This window comes from Amphiprion ocellaris, chromosome 16, assembly GCF_022539595.1.
Source record: "Amphiprion ocellaris isolate individual 3 ecotype Okinawa chromosome 16, ASM2253959v1, whole genome shotgun sequence".
Taxonomy (NCBI): domain Eukaryota; kingdom Metazoa; phylum Chordata; class Actinopteri; family Pomacentridae; genus Amphiprion; species Amphiprion ocellaris.
In genome coordinates this window covers 25,767,440-25,787,661 of record NC_072781.1, presented here as the reverse complement: position 1 = coordinate 25,787,661, position 20,222 = coordinate 25,767,440, and the positions used below count along the sequence as shown (strand labels likewise).

At 41.1% G+C, this 20,222-nt stretch overlaps 2 protein-coding genes across 8 annotated transcripts in view; one reads left to right on the top strand and one right to left on the bottom strand.

The window, feature by feature from the left end:
* The window catches only part of b3gat2 (beta-1,3-glucuronyltransferase 2 (glucuronosyltransferase S)), a 61,253-nt gene extending 54,278 nt beyond the window's left edge, over nucleotides 1-6,975 (top strand). Inside the window, exon 4 of the mRNA XM_055018346.1 lies at nucleotides 3,585-6,975. Within this exon, the coding sequence (XP_054874321.1) occupies nucleotides 3,585-3,671 (87 nt within the window). The 3' untranslated portion in view covers nucleotides 3,672-6,975. The remainder of the gene's footprint in view (nucleotides 1-3,584) is intronic.
* smap1 (small ArfGAP 1) overlaps nucleotides 6,736-20,222 on the bottom strand; it is a 130,756-nt gene continuing 117,269 nt past the window's right edge. For 6 of the 7 annotated variants that reach the window (XM_055018343.1, XM_055018345.1, XM_055018341.1 and 3 more), the window contains 2 exons: nucleotides 17,924-18,147; nucleotides 6,736-10,388 (listed from right to left, as the gene is read on the bottom strand). In XM_055018343.1, the coding sequence (XP_054874318.1) occupies nucleotides 10,242-10,388; nucleotides 17,924-18,147 (371 nt within the window). In that variant the 3' untranslated portion in view covers nucleotides 6,736-10,241. The remainder of the gene's footprint in view (nucleotides 10,389-17,923; nucleotides 18,148-20,222) is intronic. The other variant, XM_055018342.1, reaches the window with a different exon arrangement.

Below are 20,222 nucleotides of genomic sequence, written 5' to 3'. Positions count from 1 at the left end.
TGCCATTGTTAGAAAATACTGAATATCACTGATCAGTGTTGGTGTGTGAAGGACATGTTTTCTAAGTTCTCCAGTATTATTTTGCATTCCGTGGAGAAAAAAGAAGTCCTCTGAACACACTGGTACAAAAGAACAAAAATCAACAACTAATATATTTCCTACTTTTGGAAAATAGCAGCTACAGTATGAATGATGCTGTAAGCTTCAACATGATCCTGATAAAGGACTGAAAGAGCTCATTTTGTGTGTCCAGTATGAGGTTTTCTGTGTGTACAGTGAGAAATAAAAACAGATTTACTCAGATATTTTGGAGCCTTAAGCATCATCATTGAGCATCTTAATTATTGGTGATAATTGTACCAATGATTAATACTCTTGCTGCAGCGTTTTGGATCAGCTGTAGGTTTTTCAGAGAGCTACTGGGACATCCTGATAGTAAAGAATTGCAATAGTCAAGCCTGGAAGTGACAAGTGCATGGACTAGTTTTTCCGTGGAGGAAGGGATGAGTGGTGAAGATGAGAGAGATGGAAGAAGGTAGAGGTAGAGGCGTGATGGAGTGAGGAAGGATGAGGAGAGGAGGAAGTGAAGGGAAGGTGTACAAAGAGGGGAGGCAGCATGAGTTTCTGTTGTCTATCAGCTGAACAAGCAGCAGCCTCCTCCACCTTCCTGCACAGCCAGTAGCCCACTTTGGTCTCCTCTTTGTCTTTGTTTTTCTCATTTTCTTTCCGTTTCTTCATTTTCAAGTTGGTCTTCTCTTGCTATTCCTGATTCCCCCCTTTTCTTTTATTCCTTAGTCACTGTCCCACTTCCCCATTTCCATTTTCTCCTCAAGTTTTTTCTTGTCCTCTTTGAATTTAAAATGTTTTTTGCTTCTCCATTTAATTCTTCTCCTCCTAGAGGTCTTTAGTCTGTGTTTGCTTCTTATTCTTCCGAGAATCTTTCTTGTGCTCCTGAAGTGCTTCTTCCTCCTGCTGCTGTTCTTTAGTCTTTGGTTCCTGCCCTTTTATATTCTTCTCCATTTCTTTCTTTTGCTTCTGAAAAACCTTCTTCTCTTCCTGTAGGTCTATATTTTCCTGCAGAGTTCTGTGTTTTGCCATTCAAGCGTCATCTCTCTCTGGAGGTTTTCAGCTCTTTTAAGAGAGACTTTGGATCTCCTGCTGGAGTCTCAGGGTTTCCTCTTCTGTTCTGTTGCAGCTGCTTCCTCAGCCCGTCCACAATGTAGAGCAACATTATGGATGTATCCTCACTCTGGGTGGAGACATCATCTCTCTGGGATTTTCTTCTTCTCAGTCTCAATCTGTTTCTCCAGCTTGTTGCACTTCTACTTGTAGAGGTTTTTCTTTGATCTCACTCTTAGTCTCACACTGAATGAAGCAAAAATCTCTCAGCTCCATTTCTAGCTCATGGATTTTTGTCCTCATTCTGTGGCTCATAACTGTTGATACTCCTCTTGAAGCTTTCTCCATCTCTGACGTCCAGGAGCTCCTCCTGTTCCAGCCGTGGTGCTTTCAGGTAGTGGCTGCTTTCCTGAAAGCCACCCAAGGTGCTTTGCAGCCCAGTGGGGGTGGTAGTTGCTATTTTGTTGCCCCATGGTAAGAAGTACTGGCAAAACCTCCTCTGTATGTTTGGTTGTATCTGTAAGCCATGACAGCTGGGAACCTTGTACACAAGTGGAGCAGAAGTGCTGACAAGAAACTTACAAATACAATCAAGTATAAATTTAACAAAACACTTGAGACATGAGTCCAGAGCTCAGTAATGTCCTCCAATCATTTGGATCATCTACTCTTAAACATCCACAGCTCCTTCACATAGAGAGCACATTGAAACAGGGAGGTCTTTAGGAGCCGCCAAACATCTGAATCACACTGCTTTAGTTCCAAAACGGAACCATCCGTTAACCTGAACTAAACTCATGCTGCTGCAAAGCTGAACTCTCAGCAGCCAAAACTCAATTTCTTTGCTGTGAAATAGAGCACAGTTATATAAACAGTTATAGCTATTAAACATAGTCATGAAGTAAACTCAACTAGGTGAGCTTGTAATTGCATCTTCAGCTATCCAGACCAGACTCTTTAGGTACAGAGTAGGACATGAACTAAACTAAGCTGATTTGGCTGTTTTAAACACTATATTCAGTGTGATTATCAGTCTATAAAAAGCAGTTTCATAACAGGACAAAGTGGACAAAGTAACAACAATTAAAATAGAAATTCAGCACAATCATCAATGATGTATCTTAAGGTAAAACTGCTTCTACACAAATTCCTCTGCCTGATGGAGAGAAACAGGCCTTTTCTGTCCTTAGGCTATGAAGGCAAAAAATAAAATAAAAAACCCTAACCAGGCAAAGCTTTTTGTCTCCAAGTTGCCTGAGGGAGGAGGAGAAAGCCAGAGGACTGAGAGGTAAAAACGGGAGCACAGCCATGAGAGAAAAAGTGGACGTGATGAATGAGGAGAATAGAGAGCAAACTGGGAGGAAGAGACGGAGAGGTGTGTGGGTCCGGGGGAACGGGGAGGACACTCTGACTGCATAATTGGTGTGAGCGCTCACTCTCAAACACCATTTTCCCCACAGCTCTGGAGCGCCGCTTTAGTGGCTGCTACATTAGCCTCGTTAGATATGCAAAGTGGGCCAATTAGCAGCACAGTGTGCAGAAAGTGACATGTTCCACCTGAAGAAGCCCAGAAACAACGTCAGTGTCTGCAGCCAGCAATAAATCATGCCACTTTGAGTCTGTGTGTGTGTGGAGTTTTGGACACACTTGAATTATAGGCTCATTAGATATTGTTCTATAAAAAAAAGAAACTGCAAAAAACCTCACTTGAGTTTGCGAGGGATGAAATATTGATCTTTGCATTCACTGCAGCGCTTTCTCACTTATATATTGCTGTGAAATTGGCTGCAAACACAAGACAAACAGCTGCAGTGAGGTGCGCACTGCTTTTGATTTGATCCATTTCAGGAGGTGTCAGATTGTTTCCTGCGAGTGGAATCCCTCCTGGCAGACTGGTGAGCATGAAATTCATCAGCAGGAGGATACAACGTGCTCCGTGTTGCTAAGGATATAGCAGCATCTTTTATTTGACAGATATTTCATCAGAGCATCGTCAAAGAGTCAAGCCTGTTCTTCCAAAAGTGTTTCCAGTGGGGGAAACACAACTGTCCGCCTGACTGTAGACCACTATATTGGGCTTTTATTGATACCAGTCACCTCTGATCTATATCTGTAAAACCTCCACTGAAGTGTTCCTCATTCTGCTGGTCTCAGATCTTTGTGTCAATATGTCTGATGCCCAAGAGGGTCTTAACTGACTTAGCAGCTCTGATCACATGAAATTACTATCACAGGCGAAAGCAACTGTATTGACAGAGGACAGATAATGATCTCTGAATTTACCCACCGTCATAGTCTTTTCAAATGCAACTACTTACTAATAAATGAAGCATCATGCTGTCAACAGCTTTAATGTAGAGCTGTATTTATTCTAGCACAACAGTCTGTTCTTTATTTATTTATTTTTTTTAACGCCTAGTGTTTTCACTGTCTGCATATTTTCTCATTCTTCTTCTCTCTTTCAGGTGCTGGTTTGGCACACTCGCACAGAGAAACCACACCTCGCAAATGAGCCCAAACACCGAAAAGACACGGTGGTCATCGAGGTGTGATTGCGGCTGAGGCTAACGATAGCACCCTGCTTTCTCTCCTTATTGGGTTAATACAATCTGTTCAGGATGGATACAGACTCTGAGGAGCTGCATGATTCAAGACTCCTGGCTGTCTGTCAGACGTTGCTTTGTGAAAGCTGGACAGCACAGAATATGTTTGTTTTACAAACTGGGATGACTAGGACTGTTGGCTCCCTCCATCCACAGCTTGCTGATGTAAAAAGTAAACTATAAATGTAAAAAATATCATGTTGCTGAACGGAAAAGTACCATGTGAGTCATTTTGAATCATTAATGTCGTTTTTAATTATTAATACATCACTGTCAAATTAACTGTGGCACCGTGATATAATTACAATAGAAAGGAGGCTCGTGGTCCAGATGATGGGTTCCAATTTTATGACTGTAATGTTGAAGTGCTGACATTTACCCAAAATCAAAGGACATTTTGTGAAACATGGTTGTTTGCTTTCTATTTATGAGTGTGATAAGCTTGATACAAATTTCAAACCTGTGAATTAAGTATGAATCAGGATGCAGTTAGCATAAAGCTAGCTTTGTATAGAGACTGGTAGAAGGGATAAATAATGTTCAAACTGAAAATAGCATTAAAAATAATTCTCAACACCTTGGAAACTGTAGTGTTAACATGCAGTATACAACAGTACAGTACATTCCTGTGCAATAGCTAACTGTCAAATGATTCTAAATTGTATCAACTTACAAGGATTACATTATTTTTAAGTTGAACTATGGAAAATGTTCTCTCATGAACAATCAAAAAGAAATACCTTAGAAAGACTATTTTGAACATACAGGCCCTAAATCAGAAACTTAATGCAACAAAAGTAAATACATGTGTGATCACTGACACACAAGTTAGAAAATCTGTGATCTTAACTACATTGAGTCCAAGTGTGATTTCCAATCAGTCTAATTACATGGTTCTAAATTAACTGTGAACACCAGAACTTTCTCAGCTTTGGATCTATGGACTGTGTCTATCAGCATGTCTGCTCACGGCTCCGCTTTGAAAAGAACTAGCAGAGGAATTAAAAATTTGATTGTGAGACTTCACAAAGAAGTAAAGAATACTGGAGGGTCAGTGACCAACTATAAATCAGTGGAGACACAGTTGCTGCAGTATTTACAAGGTATATAACGAGTAGTACCACTAATCAGATCTGCAGTGGTCATGATCCTATAATGACTGCATGGACGGTGCGCTACTTTGGCAACCTGGCTCTGAAAAACAACAAGCAGCTGCTTCAGACTTGGCACAGGGATTATCAATGGAAATCAGTTTCTGTGAAGCTCAGACAGTGTGAAGGACAGTTCATAACATCAACCTCTGTGGAAGGTGTCCAAGAAAAACACCCTTGTTTGCTCTTCAGAACAAAACTGCAAGATCAAACTTTGTCTGAAGAACGTAAAAAGAAGCCTGATGAATATTGCAAAAACCCCCATTCTTTGGTCAGACGAGGCCAAGGTGAATTTGTTTGATGAGATGGAATCCAGCATATTTGGAAAGACTACCACAGTGAATGCATGAACCTGACAGTGAAGCACGGAGGTGGAAGTGTGATGATACGGGGCTGCATGAGAGCAAAAGGTGTTGGGGAGATTTAGATTCATCACCATGAATGTCTGTGGATAAACCAAAATACTGACTGACAACATGACTCCCAGTCTACAGAGGCTTGACAGAAGAGGAATATTCCACCATAATAACCATTCAAAACACACTGCCAAAAGAAGAAAAAAGGACAAACTATGACCTAAGCAAGTGTGATACCTGACTTGAATACAATAGAACACTTTTGGGGTATTTTAAAGAGAAAATAGATCAACACAACCCTTCCAGCAAACAGCATCTGAACAAACATGTTCTCTAAAAAATGGCAGAGTATCTCTCCAGATATTTGGTATCCTCTATGCTGAGGAGGATTGAGTCTGTTATCAAAAATAAAGAGAGAAATTTGATGTATTGAAAGAATAAAAGATCTGAATCTCTGTAATGAAAGGTGTGCTGACTTTTGTTGCATTGAGTTCCTACTGTGGGGCCTGTGTATTTAATATAGAAAATCTAAACAGTCAATGTTTAATCTTACGAGAGGAAATACTGCTCAACTTAAAATCGAGCCAGGTATTGAGGTGATAACATTTAGAATCATTTGACGATGTACTCATTTTTGGAACAGAAATACTGCAAATACTACAACATGCTAGATACAATAAGCTTTAAAAGTGTTCAGAGATGTTTTTTTTTTTTGTTTTTTTTTTACTTTAGAGGAAACCAAGCTAGCTGTTTTCCTCTTCTTGCGGTCTTTATGCTAAGCGAAGCTAACAGTATTGTAACTCCAGGTCCGTGGTTAAAAGACACATCATTTTCTCAAAAAGGTCGTGGAGAGAAAACGAGTTAAGTGTATTTCCTAAATGACTGAATAATTACCATAGCTTTCACTACGGATGTTAACAATGCAGGAGGGTATTTTATTTATTTTTTAGCCTTGTGTTCAATAGTTTTAGCTCAGTTTGTTCCAGAAGAACATCCTCTTTATTCCTTCACAGGGCCTCATACCCACAAAATGCCAGTCAGATGGCGAGAGAAACAGCCAGCTCTGGTCTTCTTTGCTTCAGTGATTCACATGAATGTCTCACAGTTAATGCTGCAATGATTTATTGATGCTTAAATGCTATTTAATTTTCCTTTGATGCACCTGACCATATGTATATCTCATGAAATGGAGCGAATTTTGGCGTCCTCTCATTCTGTATGTATGTGAAGTTCTGTGATCAGGATGGGAAGTGGCTCACATCAAGTAACAAATAACATGATTCCTGACAAGCTGCCATCAATAATGTAGAGTCTGTGGGCCGACAACAAAGAAAACGCACCTGCCAGCCAGGGAGTGAAAAGTATGTAAGCAGCACATCATAGAGGCTGCGACTTTCACAGCTCCACTGTGTGAAGAACCCTTTTCTTCAGCGGTATTGTCCTGAGCATGTGATGGGGTTTGATGTACACACAGGAGTCAAAAAAACAAAACAAAACAGGATGAAATCCAGGATTCAACAGCCTTTATTCCAAATGACCCTTCTGTAAACAGGAACGGAAAAAAGGAGCAAACAAACTAAATCCTCCAAAGATAAAACAGTACTTTCAGAGTAGTCATTGGACAAAGATGAACACAGAAAGATTCCTGTATATTTACGGTTTTAATGCACAAAACCACTTTTTTTTTCTCTGTACTAGGCACCAGAAAATGTAAACACACTGGAAATAAACCTGGAGGACATTGTGGATTTATTGAATACTTTTACGTGTCGCTCACACACAGAGTGCTACAGTTATTGCATGGCAGAGGGACCCTGTGTACACGGACATGAATCTCTGCTTCGGTGCTCGGCAGTGCGATCTGTGTGCATATGAGTGCGTATGTGTGTTTTGCTTGTCTGTTCTTACGAGGGCTGGACAGTGATGATGGGACCCATCCAGGGTTTTCATACAGGTCCCCTTCCTTCAGCACTTTCCAGTCCTCTTCATCGTCCCGCCAGTCTAGCCCTCTGATTGGTCGTCCAGGTTTATTTGCTGTAGAGTAACTGTGCTTCTCTTGTACTGCACACAACAAAACACCACAATAAAGATGGCGGATGGCAGAACGTACAGTTATAGCGTCATATATGGAAGGAGAAACGCTGTGGGTGTCACACTGGTCCAGAATTTTAAACAAAAAGTTGGATTTCCGAACGAGCAGCAGGAAGCAAACTGGCAGTTAGCTAATCTGCTCCCTGACAACCATCTGAGACATGAAACCACAACACAGCACGAGATATAGCACCTGCTCTGCTATATAAAGTGAAGTGCAGTAAAGACAAACCGCTGTGATTCAAGTAGTGCTTTAATTTGCCTCCGGGATCACGAGTGGCAGGGGTGGGAATGGCTCATTTAAACAGCGAGGAATGTCTCAACTGGGTCGGAGTCCAGTTTCCACTGAACTCAGCTCGTTTAGTTTCAAAACACTTACAAACATCACAACAAAGCTACCAAAGACACCCAGGGGACCCGTGGCCCACCCAGCAATTACTCACACTTTAAGGGAATCCTTGACATTTGAAGTTCTGGGGTGTTTTTAACCAGCACGAGGTTTGAGAAGTAGGGTTGAACCAAAATATTCATCTGCTGATAAAAGTACACACACTGAAAAATGTAGCGTTCTGAAACTTTTTGACTTTTGGCCATTTGAAGCAAAAGGCATTTCTGATCGTGACTATGCAGGCAATAGAGGGAAATAATTAGACCTTTTATTTCACACTGTGTGTAACATGTCTCCATAATAAAAACTGAATTATTAAAAAGGGTGTCTTCAGTCCAAATACGACATGACAGATAACTGGCTTCGTTAGCTGCAGACTGTGCTGAGAGCAGTGCAGTTTTTAGCAAATTTATGTTGGGGAAATGGTTAGACCTAAAAAAGACACTGCTCTGCACATCTGTTTTTCTGTTCATGGCATATATGCCCATGTTATGAGAGATGAAGCTATGAGATTAAAGTAAAGAGTGTGTGATTTTTACTTTCGTCCTGTCCCTGCCATGTAGGTAATACAGCTGATGCTAGCCAGGCAGCTGCCGGGTGATCAGGAAACATGAAGCACAGAAGCACATCAGTCAATGAGCATGTGTGTGCTCTATTTAAACCAACATTTCAGGAAATAGCTGTGTTACAGATGGAGCTAGCACCAGGAGGCTACTACTTTAGCTTAGCATAATTACTGGAAGCAGGGGGAAACCTGCAACAGTTAATCAAACAAGGCTAAATTCTAGGAATCCAGCTTCTTAAATGTGAATATTTTCTGGTTTATTTCCTCCTCTATGACAGTGAACTCAATATCTTCTGACTGTGGAAAAAAAAAACAGAATTTGGGAAAGCTAATTGAAAAATATAATAGACGATAAAAATAATTGTTAATTGCAGCCCAAGTCTCTGTCAAAAAAAAATTAAAAGGTAAAATATCTCTAAAAGTCATTAACACACAGAGTATTTTGATGTTTAGTTGAGACAATCAGAAATGTAAACGATTTTACATGTAACTGGAACTATTTATCAGTGAACAGTCAACTGCAGCAACAGTAAACAGCAAAGATGCTGCACATCTTTTATATTACTGTTTGTGTACAATTTAAAAACACATTTTAGTTAAAATATTACACTGAACTATGCCAGCTGTTTCTACTTTTTCCAATCTTTATGCTAAGCTAAAATAATTGTCTTCGAACTTTAAGCTCCTAATTTAATACAACATGAGAGGAATTTTTCCATTTCTCTCTCAGCAAGAGTGTGAATAAGTGTACACTCCAAATTATCTAATTACTGCAGCTGCATAAGACATCTTATGGTTTTTAAATATGCAGAATAAAGCCCTGCAAGTGATCTAGTTCTTTGTTATTTTTTCTCAAGTTAAAACCACAGTATTTTAAAAAAAAAAACAAGCTTAAAAAAGAAAAAAATTAACAATTTGTGCTGCTAATGTGTGTTTTTCTTAATATCTGTTCCAATAAATTCTCAGATGTACTGTGAACCCAGGAGGGTTCCAGCCCTGCAATTGGAAACCACTGGTGAATACAATCAGTACACTGGCTGCTGTGGGAATAAACTGAACCTGCAGTGATTGTAATAAGACATTGCTTGACTTAATAGTTTGGAAGTCTTTGTGGGAAAATAATTGAACTTGGTGACTGTCAGTGCAAAGCAACACGTACTATATAAGCAGCTTTAAACCCATGTCACTCAGACCTCATTTAGCAGAGTTAAACTTCGCAGGAGAGCCTCATCTCCGCTTCATTTCCCCCAATGGAGCTTCACAAGATGAATAAACTCAAATCACACGAGGCTGTCCAGAGTCAAAGCATCGACTTCTCTCCTGTGGCTCTGAAAACGCGGGAGGTTCACATCATTTTCACATAAATACAGTACTGCTCTGACAATTATCTGCTGCGAGGCTCTGCTCGCCCTACAGAGGGAGGAAGGAGAGAGGAGAGAGGGGGAAGGGGGTTACAATAAGCACTGCAGAGAGAGGGGTGAGGACAGGGTAGCACAGACCAACCACAAGATAGCCATATCTACTGTAAGTACTGAAAGACTATTCACTAACTATCCATTTTGGTAATGATATAATATTAGTATCACAGACACTTGATGTTGGTCCAGCAGTGTTCTGTTCTGCCTGCTCTGCTGTTTTTGTCTTGTTCTTCAGACAACAACAACAAAAATAAACCAGAAAGGAAGAACAGTTAAATAAAGACGCGAGACGACAGCTGCCGGTCTTTTTTTTTTTTCTCTCACTCCATCCACTGTGATGCTGTCTTGGCTTTTTAAAGGAACCACGGTGAAGGTGTGTTGGGGTTGGGAGGGGCATTTTGGGCAGTCAAACTGCCCCTGCTGTGCGTTCTTTATTCGGACCTGTGAGGAGATGGGTGAGTTGGGATCAAATTTGGCTGTTTTGCTGCCATGTGACTGCCCTTCACTGCCCCCCCGCCTCCACCAACTCCTCCCCTGGACCCCGTCCTCGTCACTTCCACAGCTGGGTGCTGAGGGTCTGGCCTGAGGCTGGCGGTGGAGCAGCGGGCCAACCAGCCAAGGGGGCGCCTGACTGGTTCAAAGTGCCAGGCGTTGGCCCTCCATCGCTCAGAGCCATGCCTGACATCTGGTGGGTCATCTGAGTGAGAAAAGAGAGAGAGAGAGAGAGGGAGCGTTTGAATCCATCAGAGCAAAAACTGTTACTCCATCATGTCAGAGCTGGAGGGGGATGGGTCTTCTCCAACCTTTAGCTCCACTCTCCTCCATCCACCACTCTTTAACTTCGCCTCTGCTCTTGGAGGCTTCCCCTGCTCCTTGCCCTCTCCCCCTGCTCCCTCCTCCTTCCTCCCAGTGCACTTCCCAATTCCTCACCCTCATCCACATCCTTCACTCACCCTCCTCCTTCCATTCTGTCTTATCTATTATGAATGTGCTTTGGTGCAGCGCTGCTCCCTTATCTGGTCATCTGAGAGCCTCTGTGTGTGCAGGTATATGTGTGTGCACGTGTGCGTGTGCAGTTATGCATGTGTGGTGGCCAGCTCTGGACATACAGTGGTGGAAAAAAGTTTTCGGACACCCCATGCATTTGGGGAATATTGCATTAAGAATCACTCTTAGGTCTTCAAGTGCAATTTCTTTTAGTACAGCCACAGCCGAAATACTAAACAAATCCTAAAAAAAGCCATTAAAAACTTAAAATTGATTGGTTCTATAAACATACATGAGAAATTTTGAGTATTGTTTCACTTTGGTACCAGAGATCCACGAATGAAGGTCGCACATTTTTTGCTGCCATGCTTCATGTCTATATAAAACCAGCACATTTGAACGTTCTTCAGAGACAAAAATGGCTAAAACAAGGAACCTAACGCAGGAAACACACCTGAAGATACAGATTCTCAGCCAGGAAGGGTAGAGCTGCCAGATAGTCAGAAAGTGCAGATGCAGTCCTTCAGCAGTTGGATGCACTCTGCAGAAATACAGACCAACCAACAGCTTGGAAGACAAACCAAGATCTGGGCGTCCAAGGGTTTCTTCAGCAAGAAATAACTGCATCCTGATTCAGTGGTCAAACCCAACTGGTGTCAGTGTTCCACTTGCACTTTCTGTGGCCAACTTTTAGCTCATGGCTCAAGGTCCTACAAGGCTGTTAAGAAGCCCCTGATCAATGAGAGACAGAGGTTAGCATGGCATCATTGAGCCCAAGCACATGAGAACTGGACAGCCAGGAATTGGAAGAAGATTCTGTGGTCAGATGAGTCCAGTTTCCAGCTTTATCTTCCTCCTGCTAATGTGAGGCTAATCAGAAGGCCAGGTGAAGCATTACCTCCAGCATTTACAGTACCTACTGTCAAGCATGGTGGAGGCAGTATCATGGTATGGGGATTCATGAGTGCTGCTGGTGTTGGTCATCTCACTGTCAATGATGGCACATTGAACTCTGCCAAGTTTGTTTCATTCTCCAAACCCACATGCTCCCTTTGCAGATGCACTGTTCCATCCAGGTCAAAACTGGATGTTTCAGCAGGATAATACCCACACATCCAGGGCCAGTAGAACTTGGCTGCAGAAGCACAGGATCCAGGTCTTAGAGTGGCCAGTTCAATCCCAGGACATGAGCCCCATTGAAAATCGGTGATGGATTATCAAAAGGTCTGTTTCAAAGCGTAAACCAAATAATTTAGAAGAATTAAAAGCAGTAATTCAAGAAGAATGGGACAAGATTAGCCCTCAACAGTGTGAAAGGCTTGTGGGGAACATGCTAGCCAGGATTAGAGCTCTACTTCATGCTAATGACAGGACGACTAAATATTAACTTGATGATGTGATGGTTTATTTATTTTTTGTTCAGTTTTGAACACATTCTCTGTTATTTGTTGATTTTGATACCAACAATGTTCAGAACTGACATACAGAAACTGTTAGGAATTTAGTTTTGTTAGTTTTTCTTGTTAAAAAAAAAAATGCATTTGTTTGTGTTTGTCTAATGCAGCCACACCAACTGAAACACAAAAAAGATGTTTCCACAAATATTTCATGATAATATTTGAGGGTGTGTAAAATATTAAGGGTGTCCACCACTGTATGTGCAATCAAGCAGGTACTTCTTTAGCTCACTGTCCCCTCACTGTCGCCGAGATGTGTGTCTTTGCTTTTGTACTTCCATGTTTGTGAGGAAATTCTGGTCAATCCTCAGTTTGGGACCTCAAAGTGCTGTTTGAGGGTCCACACTTGATTTCAGGCTTCAGGTCAGAATCAGGATTAGGTTTGTCCTTGGGTTGGTGGTGGGGTTATGTATTTACTGGTGATGGTCAAGGTTAGGGTAAGAGGTTACAGACTGCATTATGGTAATCAATGAGACCCACAAAGGTAGCCATAAAACCATGTGTGTGTGTTTCAGTGGTGATTTACGATCTCTCATTAGCCTCCCTTGTCATCAGGATGCTGACAAGACTTTTGAGTGGTGAGTGCAACCACACACACACACACACACACACACACACACATACACACACACACGCACACACACACACACACACACACACACACACACACACACACACACACACACACACACACACACACACACACACACACACACACACACACACACACACACACACACACACACACACACACACACACACACGGTGTCTGTGAGTGTGAGCTGCAGGTGAACACATGGAGGAGAAGCTCTAATACAGATGCAGCTCGTCAGTCAGTTTGTGCATTTCATATTATTTTACCATTTTTCAAACACCAGGAATCTACAGAGCTAACAAAAAACAACCTCATGCAAGGATATTTTTTTTCTTACTAACAATACAAATGTTTCCCTTGAACGACAGCTGACCTTGTTATCGGCCAATGATCAACGAGTCATTAAAACTGTATGAAATACAGGTAAGTAATACAGTGAGGTTTTCCATCAGTGAATCAGTGACTTATATATGCAGCAGACACACAGCACAATATGAATTTGAAGAACAAATACAATAAGCAACACATTTATAAGCTCACACACCATCTGTGTGTCTCAGCAAGACAAAATGTGGCCAGGAGACATCAGCTATGATGGGAGCTTTGATAGGTGTTTATTTTTCAACACTTTGGCGTCACAACTACACAGGATGCAGTCACAAAATTTCACAGGTGTATAGCTTGTAGTATTACAATGAAGATTCAGTTTGAAGATGAGTGTTGTCTGACCTAGGACTACTGAGTCCTCATATAGTCATGTAATAAAATAATAATGACTGCTGAGCACTCAGAGAACAGAATATCCACATGTTGAGATGTTGTGGGTTCCCATTGTGAGGTGTCCAGCTGTTCTATTTAAAAAGCTATAGTAGCTGTGATCTTGCTAATGTCACTGCGTGTTATATAAAACCTATATTTGTGATAGTAACTTGTGCCTTGTTCACTGCTGTCCAACATTTAACCACATACTGTTGCTTCAGCTTTACCAGTCTAACCCCCAGCTCAGTATTTACAGCCACCTCTAAAATGAAGCTGCATACAGCAAAGCTGATACACAAGCATCACAAGCATTTGTAATCAGAGTCCTTAATGTCAGCAGGTACTGCTGCTCTCTGCTGACAGACACTCAGTTTGTGGCCTGCGCTAACCCAGCTAAGTTTAGGATTAGCGTGAGCCTCAGACAGTCACCTAAACAGGACGGATGCCAGACAACAACTTTCACAATTTTACATGGCTGTGTTCATCAGCACAACTACCACATTTGTCAAAGTGAGGCAGAAGGAGACTGTCCTGTGCTTTTGACCACAGAGTGTTTCCTAATGACATTGTAGATCTGATTACACCTCGGAGGCCTTGGTAAAGCAACTGGATAATATAGCAGGTTTATAATACATCTCCTGGCAGCTGCACTCAAGCTGCAGCCTCTGGTGCTAAAGAGAGAAGCAAGATTGACGTGCACAAAACTACAGTTCCTCAAATGTTCACTCGAGACTGGTTCCAAAAGTGAGTCAGTCCTTATGGATGCTGATGTTAAAATGTCCAATGCAGCAGCAGAAATAAACATGTTTACAGCCTAGTACAAAAAACTGTTTTGCTTGTTGTAGTAAATTGTCCCATTTATGACAACTGTACAGGGGGTGAATTTTTGCATAACTCATTAGTTTAAATGTTATTACGGCTTAAAGATATTCATAATTAATGGTAATCATTGGACAGTCCATGGCTGAGAGAGTTTGAATGAATCTCCCCAGCTGAACTTAGGCTGCACATTACTGAATCAACAAAAATGACCACTTAAGGCAGTGTGTTCTGCTAGCAGATCCAGGAGTTGTAAAACAGTTCACAAAATCATTACATATTAATAGAGCAGCTGCCAGTGACGTGTCACTAGAACAAACAGAGGTAATGAGGGAAAATGACATGCTAAAAACATCTTTCAAAAGCAAAGCAGGTGCTTTGGAGGTGGATGTGGCAGTCCTGAAGGTATTAGGGGAGACAATATACCAGCCTACATTAGGCGATATAACACTGCCACTAAAATAAGCCAATGAAATGCCACTAGCAGTTTCCAAAAACATGTAATTACCCCCCAGTGTGCTGGGAAGTCATGATGAAAAGGAGAACAAAACATTATATGTAAATTTAGCTCATCTCAGAAATACATGCTGTTTATGGTTAAATTCTACATGTATTCAAAATCCATCCTGATTTCAAGGCAAATGAAGAGCACTATCAGTTCATGACCTATGAGTCATGAACTGATAGATGAAATAAATTCTCTGAAATACCTTCTTCACGCCACGTAAAAATGAGTTTGTTTGTCAGGCATTTCAGCAAAACATTGTGCTTCTATGGGTCGGTTTTTTTAAAGAGTGAAGAGTGTTAGTGTAACACATAGATGGTTTTTGGTAGTAACCAAACATATGCTCCACTGCATCTCCATCTGCCTGTTTTCAGTAATGTTTCTTTCACAGCTGCCATCTCGTCCGACAGTTTACTGCAAGCAAATGGGTCAAAAATGATTTTTTTTAATCCAAGTTACTCCCTTGATGCTGACCAACAGACTCCTTACATATCCCGTTAGCTTTATTTTAACTCAGCTGATGTTGTCATTAACAGTGTCACGGTTGCACTTGGGCTTCATAATTAATGTCTTATTTAATTAAACCCCTGATTGGCAGAGCAAATGTACTTTAAGCCCTTTGAGGCAAATTTGTGGTTGAATATTAGCAAGTCTGGTTCATTAGCTGGGATAAAATTAAACATAAAATCTGAGACTTCTTTTCCACCAGGTGTAAATGTGTGATCTGGATGTCTTATCTGCAGAAGGAAAATGCATATTCAAAGGGTCACCTGACTTTTCCTCTCCTTGCTGCACAGACGACCTGCTCTGCAAGAAAAGTGAAGCTGAGTCAGCAGCTTAGCTTCTCTTGTTCTACAGCTCAGAGTTTGCTTTGGCCTGCTCCACCTACCTTATTTGCACATTGTGATAGTTCCACTATGTGTGTGGAATGACAACAATAATGCTTATTAAATGTGTACATGAAAACACCAGTGATCACGTGTTATTGTAAAGATAATGGACACAGACACAAGTTGTGTGTTTATAGCAGGTGTAAATGGGGCAGAGGAGACTCTTCAGAAAAGGTAAAACAAGGACAGAACAGACTGACCTGCTGCAGCTACACTATAGCTAGTTCCTCTGTGAACACACTACAAAAGTACTGCTTGAGAAGGATAAGGGAGGTCAGGGAGCCAGTTTCCTTCTCATCACATCTGTTACAACACAGCAGCACAACGCTGACTGGATTTTAGTACCGGCTCCATGTTGTATATTGGTTCAATCAACCCAGCTACAATCAAAAATTTCATCACAGTTTTAAGTTTCCAACTGATTTTGTCACCGCATCAATGAGGCCTTAAAACACATTGATTTCAATTATATCAAATGACCTTTAATCCTACAAGCCTGAGGCTATTTTCAGGGTCATTTATCAACCATACAAACATGCTAAATGGAGTTATTTACTGAACAGTCTTGGCTATCCACATCTTTCATCATTTGATATGACAATATGTGTTAATTTTTTACATGAGCCTTAATATTAAGACAAAAACGAATAATGAAAGTGTTCTGTTTTTATATGTATTTCACAATAAACTGCTGCTAGCAGAGATATCTTTTCATAATTGTGTAGGAGATATTCTCTGGAATCTGGCAAAACCCAAACCGTGATCCCTGGTTCGGGTCCGGGCCTAGGGTCCTTCTGCATAGAGTTTGCATGTTCTCCCTGTGCATGCGTGGGTTTTCTCCTGGTTCTCCCGCTTCCTCCCACAGTCCAAAAATATGCTGAGGTTAATTGATGATTCTAAATTGTCTATAGGTGTGAATGTGAGAGTGACTGTTTGTCTCTCTGTGTAGCCGTGTGGTAGACTGGTGATCTGTCCAGGGTGTCCCCTGAATTCACCCTAAGTCAGCTGGGACAGACTAAAGCCCTTCCGTGACCCTAATGAGGATGAAACAGAATAGATAATGGAAGAATGGATCTGCACCTATGAACAGGTATCCTAACAAAGATAATTACAAAGCTGTCTTTATTATAATACATTAATAACATATCATCACATGGATATGGTATTATGTATAGTCAGGGGGAATAGCATTGTGGGAAACATCACGCTACACTTCACTGCAATAAATATTTCAAGACCAATTCAACCAGGAAATGGGATGTGAATTTACATGTGACCTGCATTAATCTAAGGGTTAAAGTTATTAAAGAGTCTTAAAATTCATTCTTCTACTCTGGTGTATGCTATAAATTTACTTAAAAACACAAGTGATTTTTTTAAAATGTGATTTTAGCCAAAACTGAAGGGAAAATCTCCAGCTTCATTCTAGAACTCTGATGTTATCTAAAATGTATATGTATTTCAAATGTAATCTTTCATTTTTAAATTGGTTAATCCTTCTATTCATTTATTCATCTATTTTCTGCTGCTCATCCAGGTCTAGGTCCTGCTGAACAACAATATTATTATAACTTGTACCATAATGCGTGACAGTAGCAACAAAAAAAGTGAAAGCATTCAGGCACAAATCATGTTGGTCATGTTATGTCTGCATGATCATGAAACAGATTTTAAATAGAATTATATGTTTTGTAAAAAGTCTGTAGAAACCCTGCATCAAAGATTACATGCTCACTGTTCGTGTCACTGTACTGAGCTGAATTAGGGACGAGAAAGAAACAGAATTTTGGAAGAAAATTTATGATATTATATAATAACCAGGGTTGTGAAAAGACTGAATAGCTGATTAAAGCTGCTCCTCTTGGGCTTTTGGAGAGGTTGAAGGACTGAGGTCATTACTGCAGTGGACTTTGAAAAAGGAAGCACAACGCTGAAACCATAAGACCATATATCAACTGTTAGGACAAGGACAGTGAACTCTCACAGGTGGTGCACCGTCGAGCAGAAACACACCAGATTTATTAGAGTATTCTTTAGTCTAATAAAAATATAGTAAACACTTAAGTGTGCTACTTATAACATTAATGTGCAGAGGAGTTTATGTCCAGTGAATTAAATGTTAAAATGAGTTATTCATTTCCATAAAATGACTTTATGGCCATCACCCTGTTTGTGCTTAAGAAGGGTAATACATATGTAAATGTGTGTCCCGTGTGCTACCTGGCTCATGTTCCACTGCCCTTGCTGCATGCTGTACATGTTCTGTCCTTGGTTTGCTGGCAGCACGCCCTGCTGCATGCCCACATAGCCGCCGTTTGGCAACGCCATGCCAGACATCATGGCCCCTCCACCCATCATGGTGGTAGGAGGGACCCCTCCTCCCATCGCTGGGGCGAAGCCCTGAGGAGTGAACTGCATCTGAGGCTGTCCCATGTACATACCTGCTGGAACAAAGAACAGCAAATACACAGAGTACTGAACACATTCTCCTGAACAAGAAATTAGACAGAGCTGTGCTGGAGGAAGTAAACTCAAAGAATGCAGTTTTGCTTTGCTCTACTAGAAGGTATGTTTTTCATACTTCAAATCCAATCATAATAATCTTAACACCCATGCAATCCAGCTGAAATGGAAACATTTTGATGCTCGTCCTGTTGGGTAAAGTTTGTCTCTTTTCCATCCATTCATCTATTCACACAGTGGCAGCAGGCTGGATCTCGATTTTCAGTATGAATACAGACCATGAAATCATGGCTTTATGAGGTGGCACAAAAATGACCACAGTGATAACTTGGAACTGGTGATTTGGTGGTTGGGACTCTAGGTTACTTATCAGAAGGTTAGGGGTTTAAACCCCAGCATTGCCAAATGCCACAGCTGGGCCACTGAGCAAGGCCCTAAACCTTCTGTTCCAGGAGCGCCTGGATTGTGACGTAAAGCCTCTAAGGCAGAATCCACTCAGAATCTCTGCTGACTCTAGCTAGTGCCAAGAGCTGCTGGTTACTCTGTTGGAGTGTGTCAGTTGATGGTTACCTGTCTCCTATTTTACATCACGTTTGTGGAGAACCTGCTGCTAAATCACTGGCAGGTGACCTGATTCAGGATATATGTAAGGGAATAATTCAAGAATATGTAAAAACTATATTTGTGCATCAGTGATAGACTCTCTCTGGCGGCTGCTGAAAGAATCGGAGTCATTTTGTCTTACAGATTTTTCAAAAAAAACATCAGGAAAGTCTATGAATTTGTTTTCAATAGTCATGAAGGTATTTCCTGAACTATTGCAGGAGGCTTTAGATAAACCTACAAATTCAACTGACCAAACCAAACACTTTCAGTACTAACTGACTTACTAGAAATGGACTGAAAAGGCTCACTAAGCCAGCAACATTAAGGCTGTCCATAATGCACCACTTTCTGTAGAAGGCACTAAGTAGACTTTATGTTCAAAAATAATATCTGACGGTGTGGCCATTAAATTGTCTTGTCCTGAAATATATCGTGTTTTTTCCCCTTTTTGTGGAAAAGACTGCTTCCTTAAATTCCATTATACTGTATCACAAGTCATTTTTCATTGTATCAACGTTTTTTCTGCCGTAGTCTTTAAATGTACATATATTCAGTAATTACCTCTCAAGATAGTAGTTTTCCACCATTGCTGCTGGCTGACATTTGCTACATGCACGCTGGGGATTCACAGGAGACTGAACAGCATGTTCTTAAACATTAATGTTCCTACTTTTATGTGATTAATAGAACCCTCACTTTTCATTCTCCTAACAAGATATCAGAGCTGTATTACATTATTGCTCATGGAAACAGAAAGTACAAGAAGAAGAAGGTGCAACAGTGTGAGGAGGAGCAGCAGGTTATAAGCTCTTATTGAAATTTGTGTGAAATATCACACCTCCAACATGACACAACAGTGTACGGCACTGCTGTGTGGAAAACTACTTGCGCAGAGTGTATCATTGAATTAGATAATGGTGAGGAAAGATGGATTCTTGACTTTCTTTTCATTAAAACATTTTGACCAGATCCAGAGAGCCATTAGCTCCTCTGGTGTTTCCCAAATGCCCATCAGCACGGCACAAGACACTGTGAAAAAAGTGAAAAGTGCCAAAACAAGACAAGAATTTGAGAAGCTTGTCCAGTTTGGGGACATCAGGATTGATTCTCTGTTCTTTGCAATGATGTGGTTCTGTTGGCTCCATCAGACCGTGACCTTCATCAGGCACTGGCTAGTTTCCAGCAGACTGTGAAGTGGATCGAGATGTCAGCACCTCCAAGTCCAACACCATAGTATTCTGCCAAAAAACTGTGAATTGCTCCCTCAGGGCTGGGAGTGACTTGTTGTTCCAAGACCTACAATTCAAGAGTCCCAGGATCTTGTTGACAGTAAGGGTAAAACTGGAGTGTGAGATCAACAGGTGGACGATGCAGTCAGCAGTAACTGTCCTTGACCATTGTAGCGTAGACTGGAAGGCAAAGCGTTGATTTACCTGCTGATCTTCTGCTG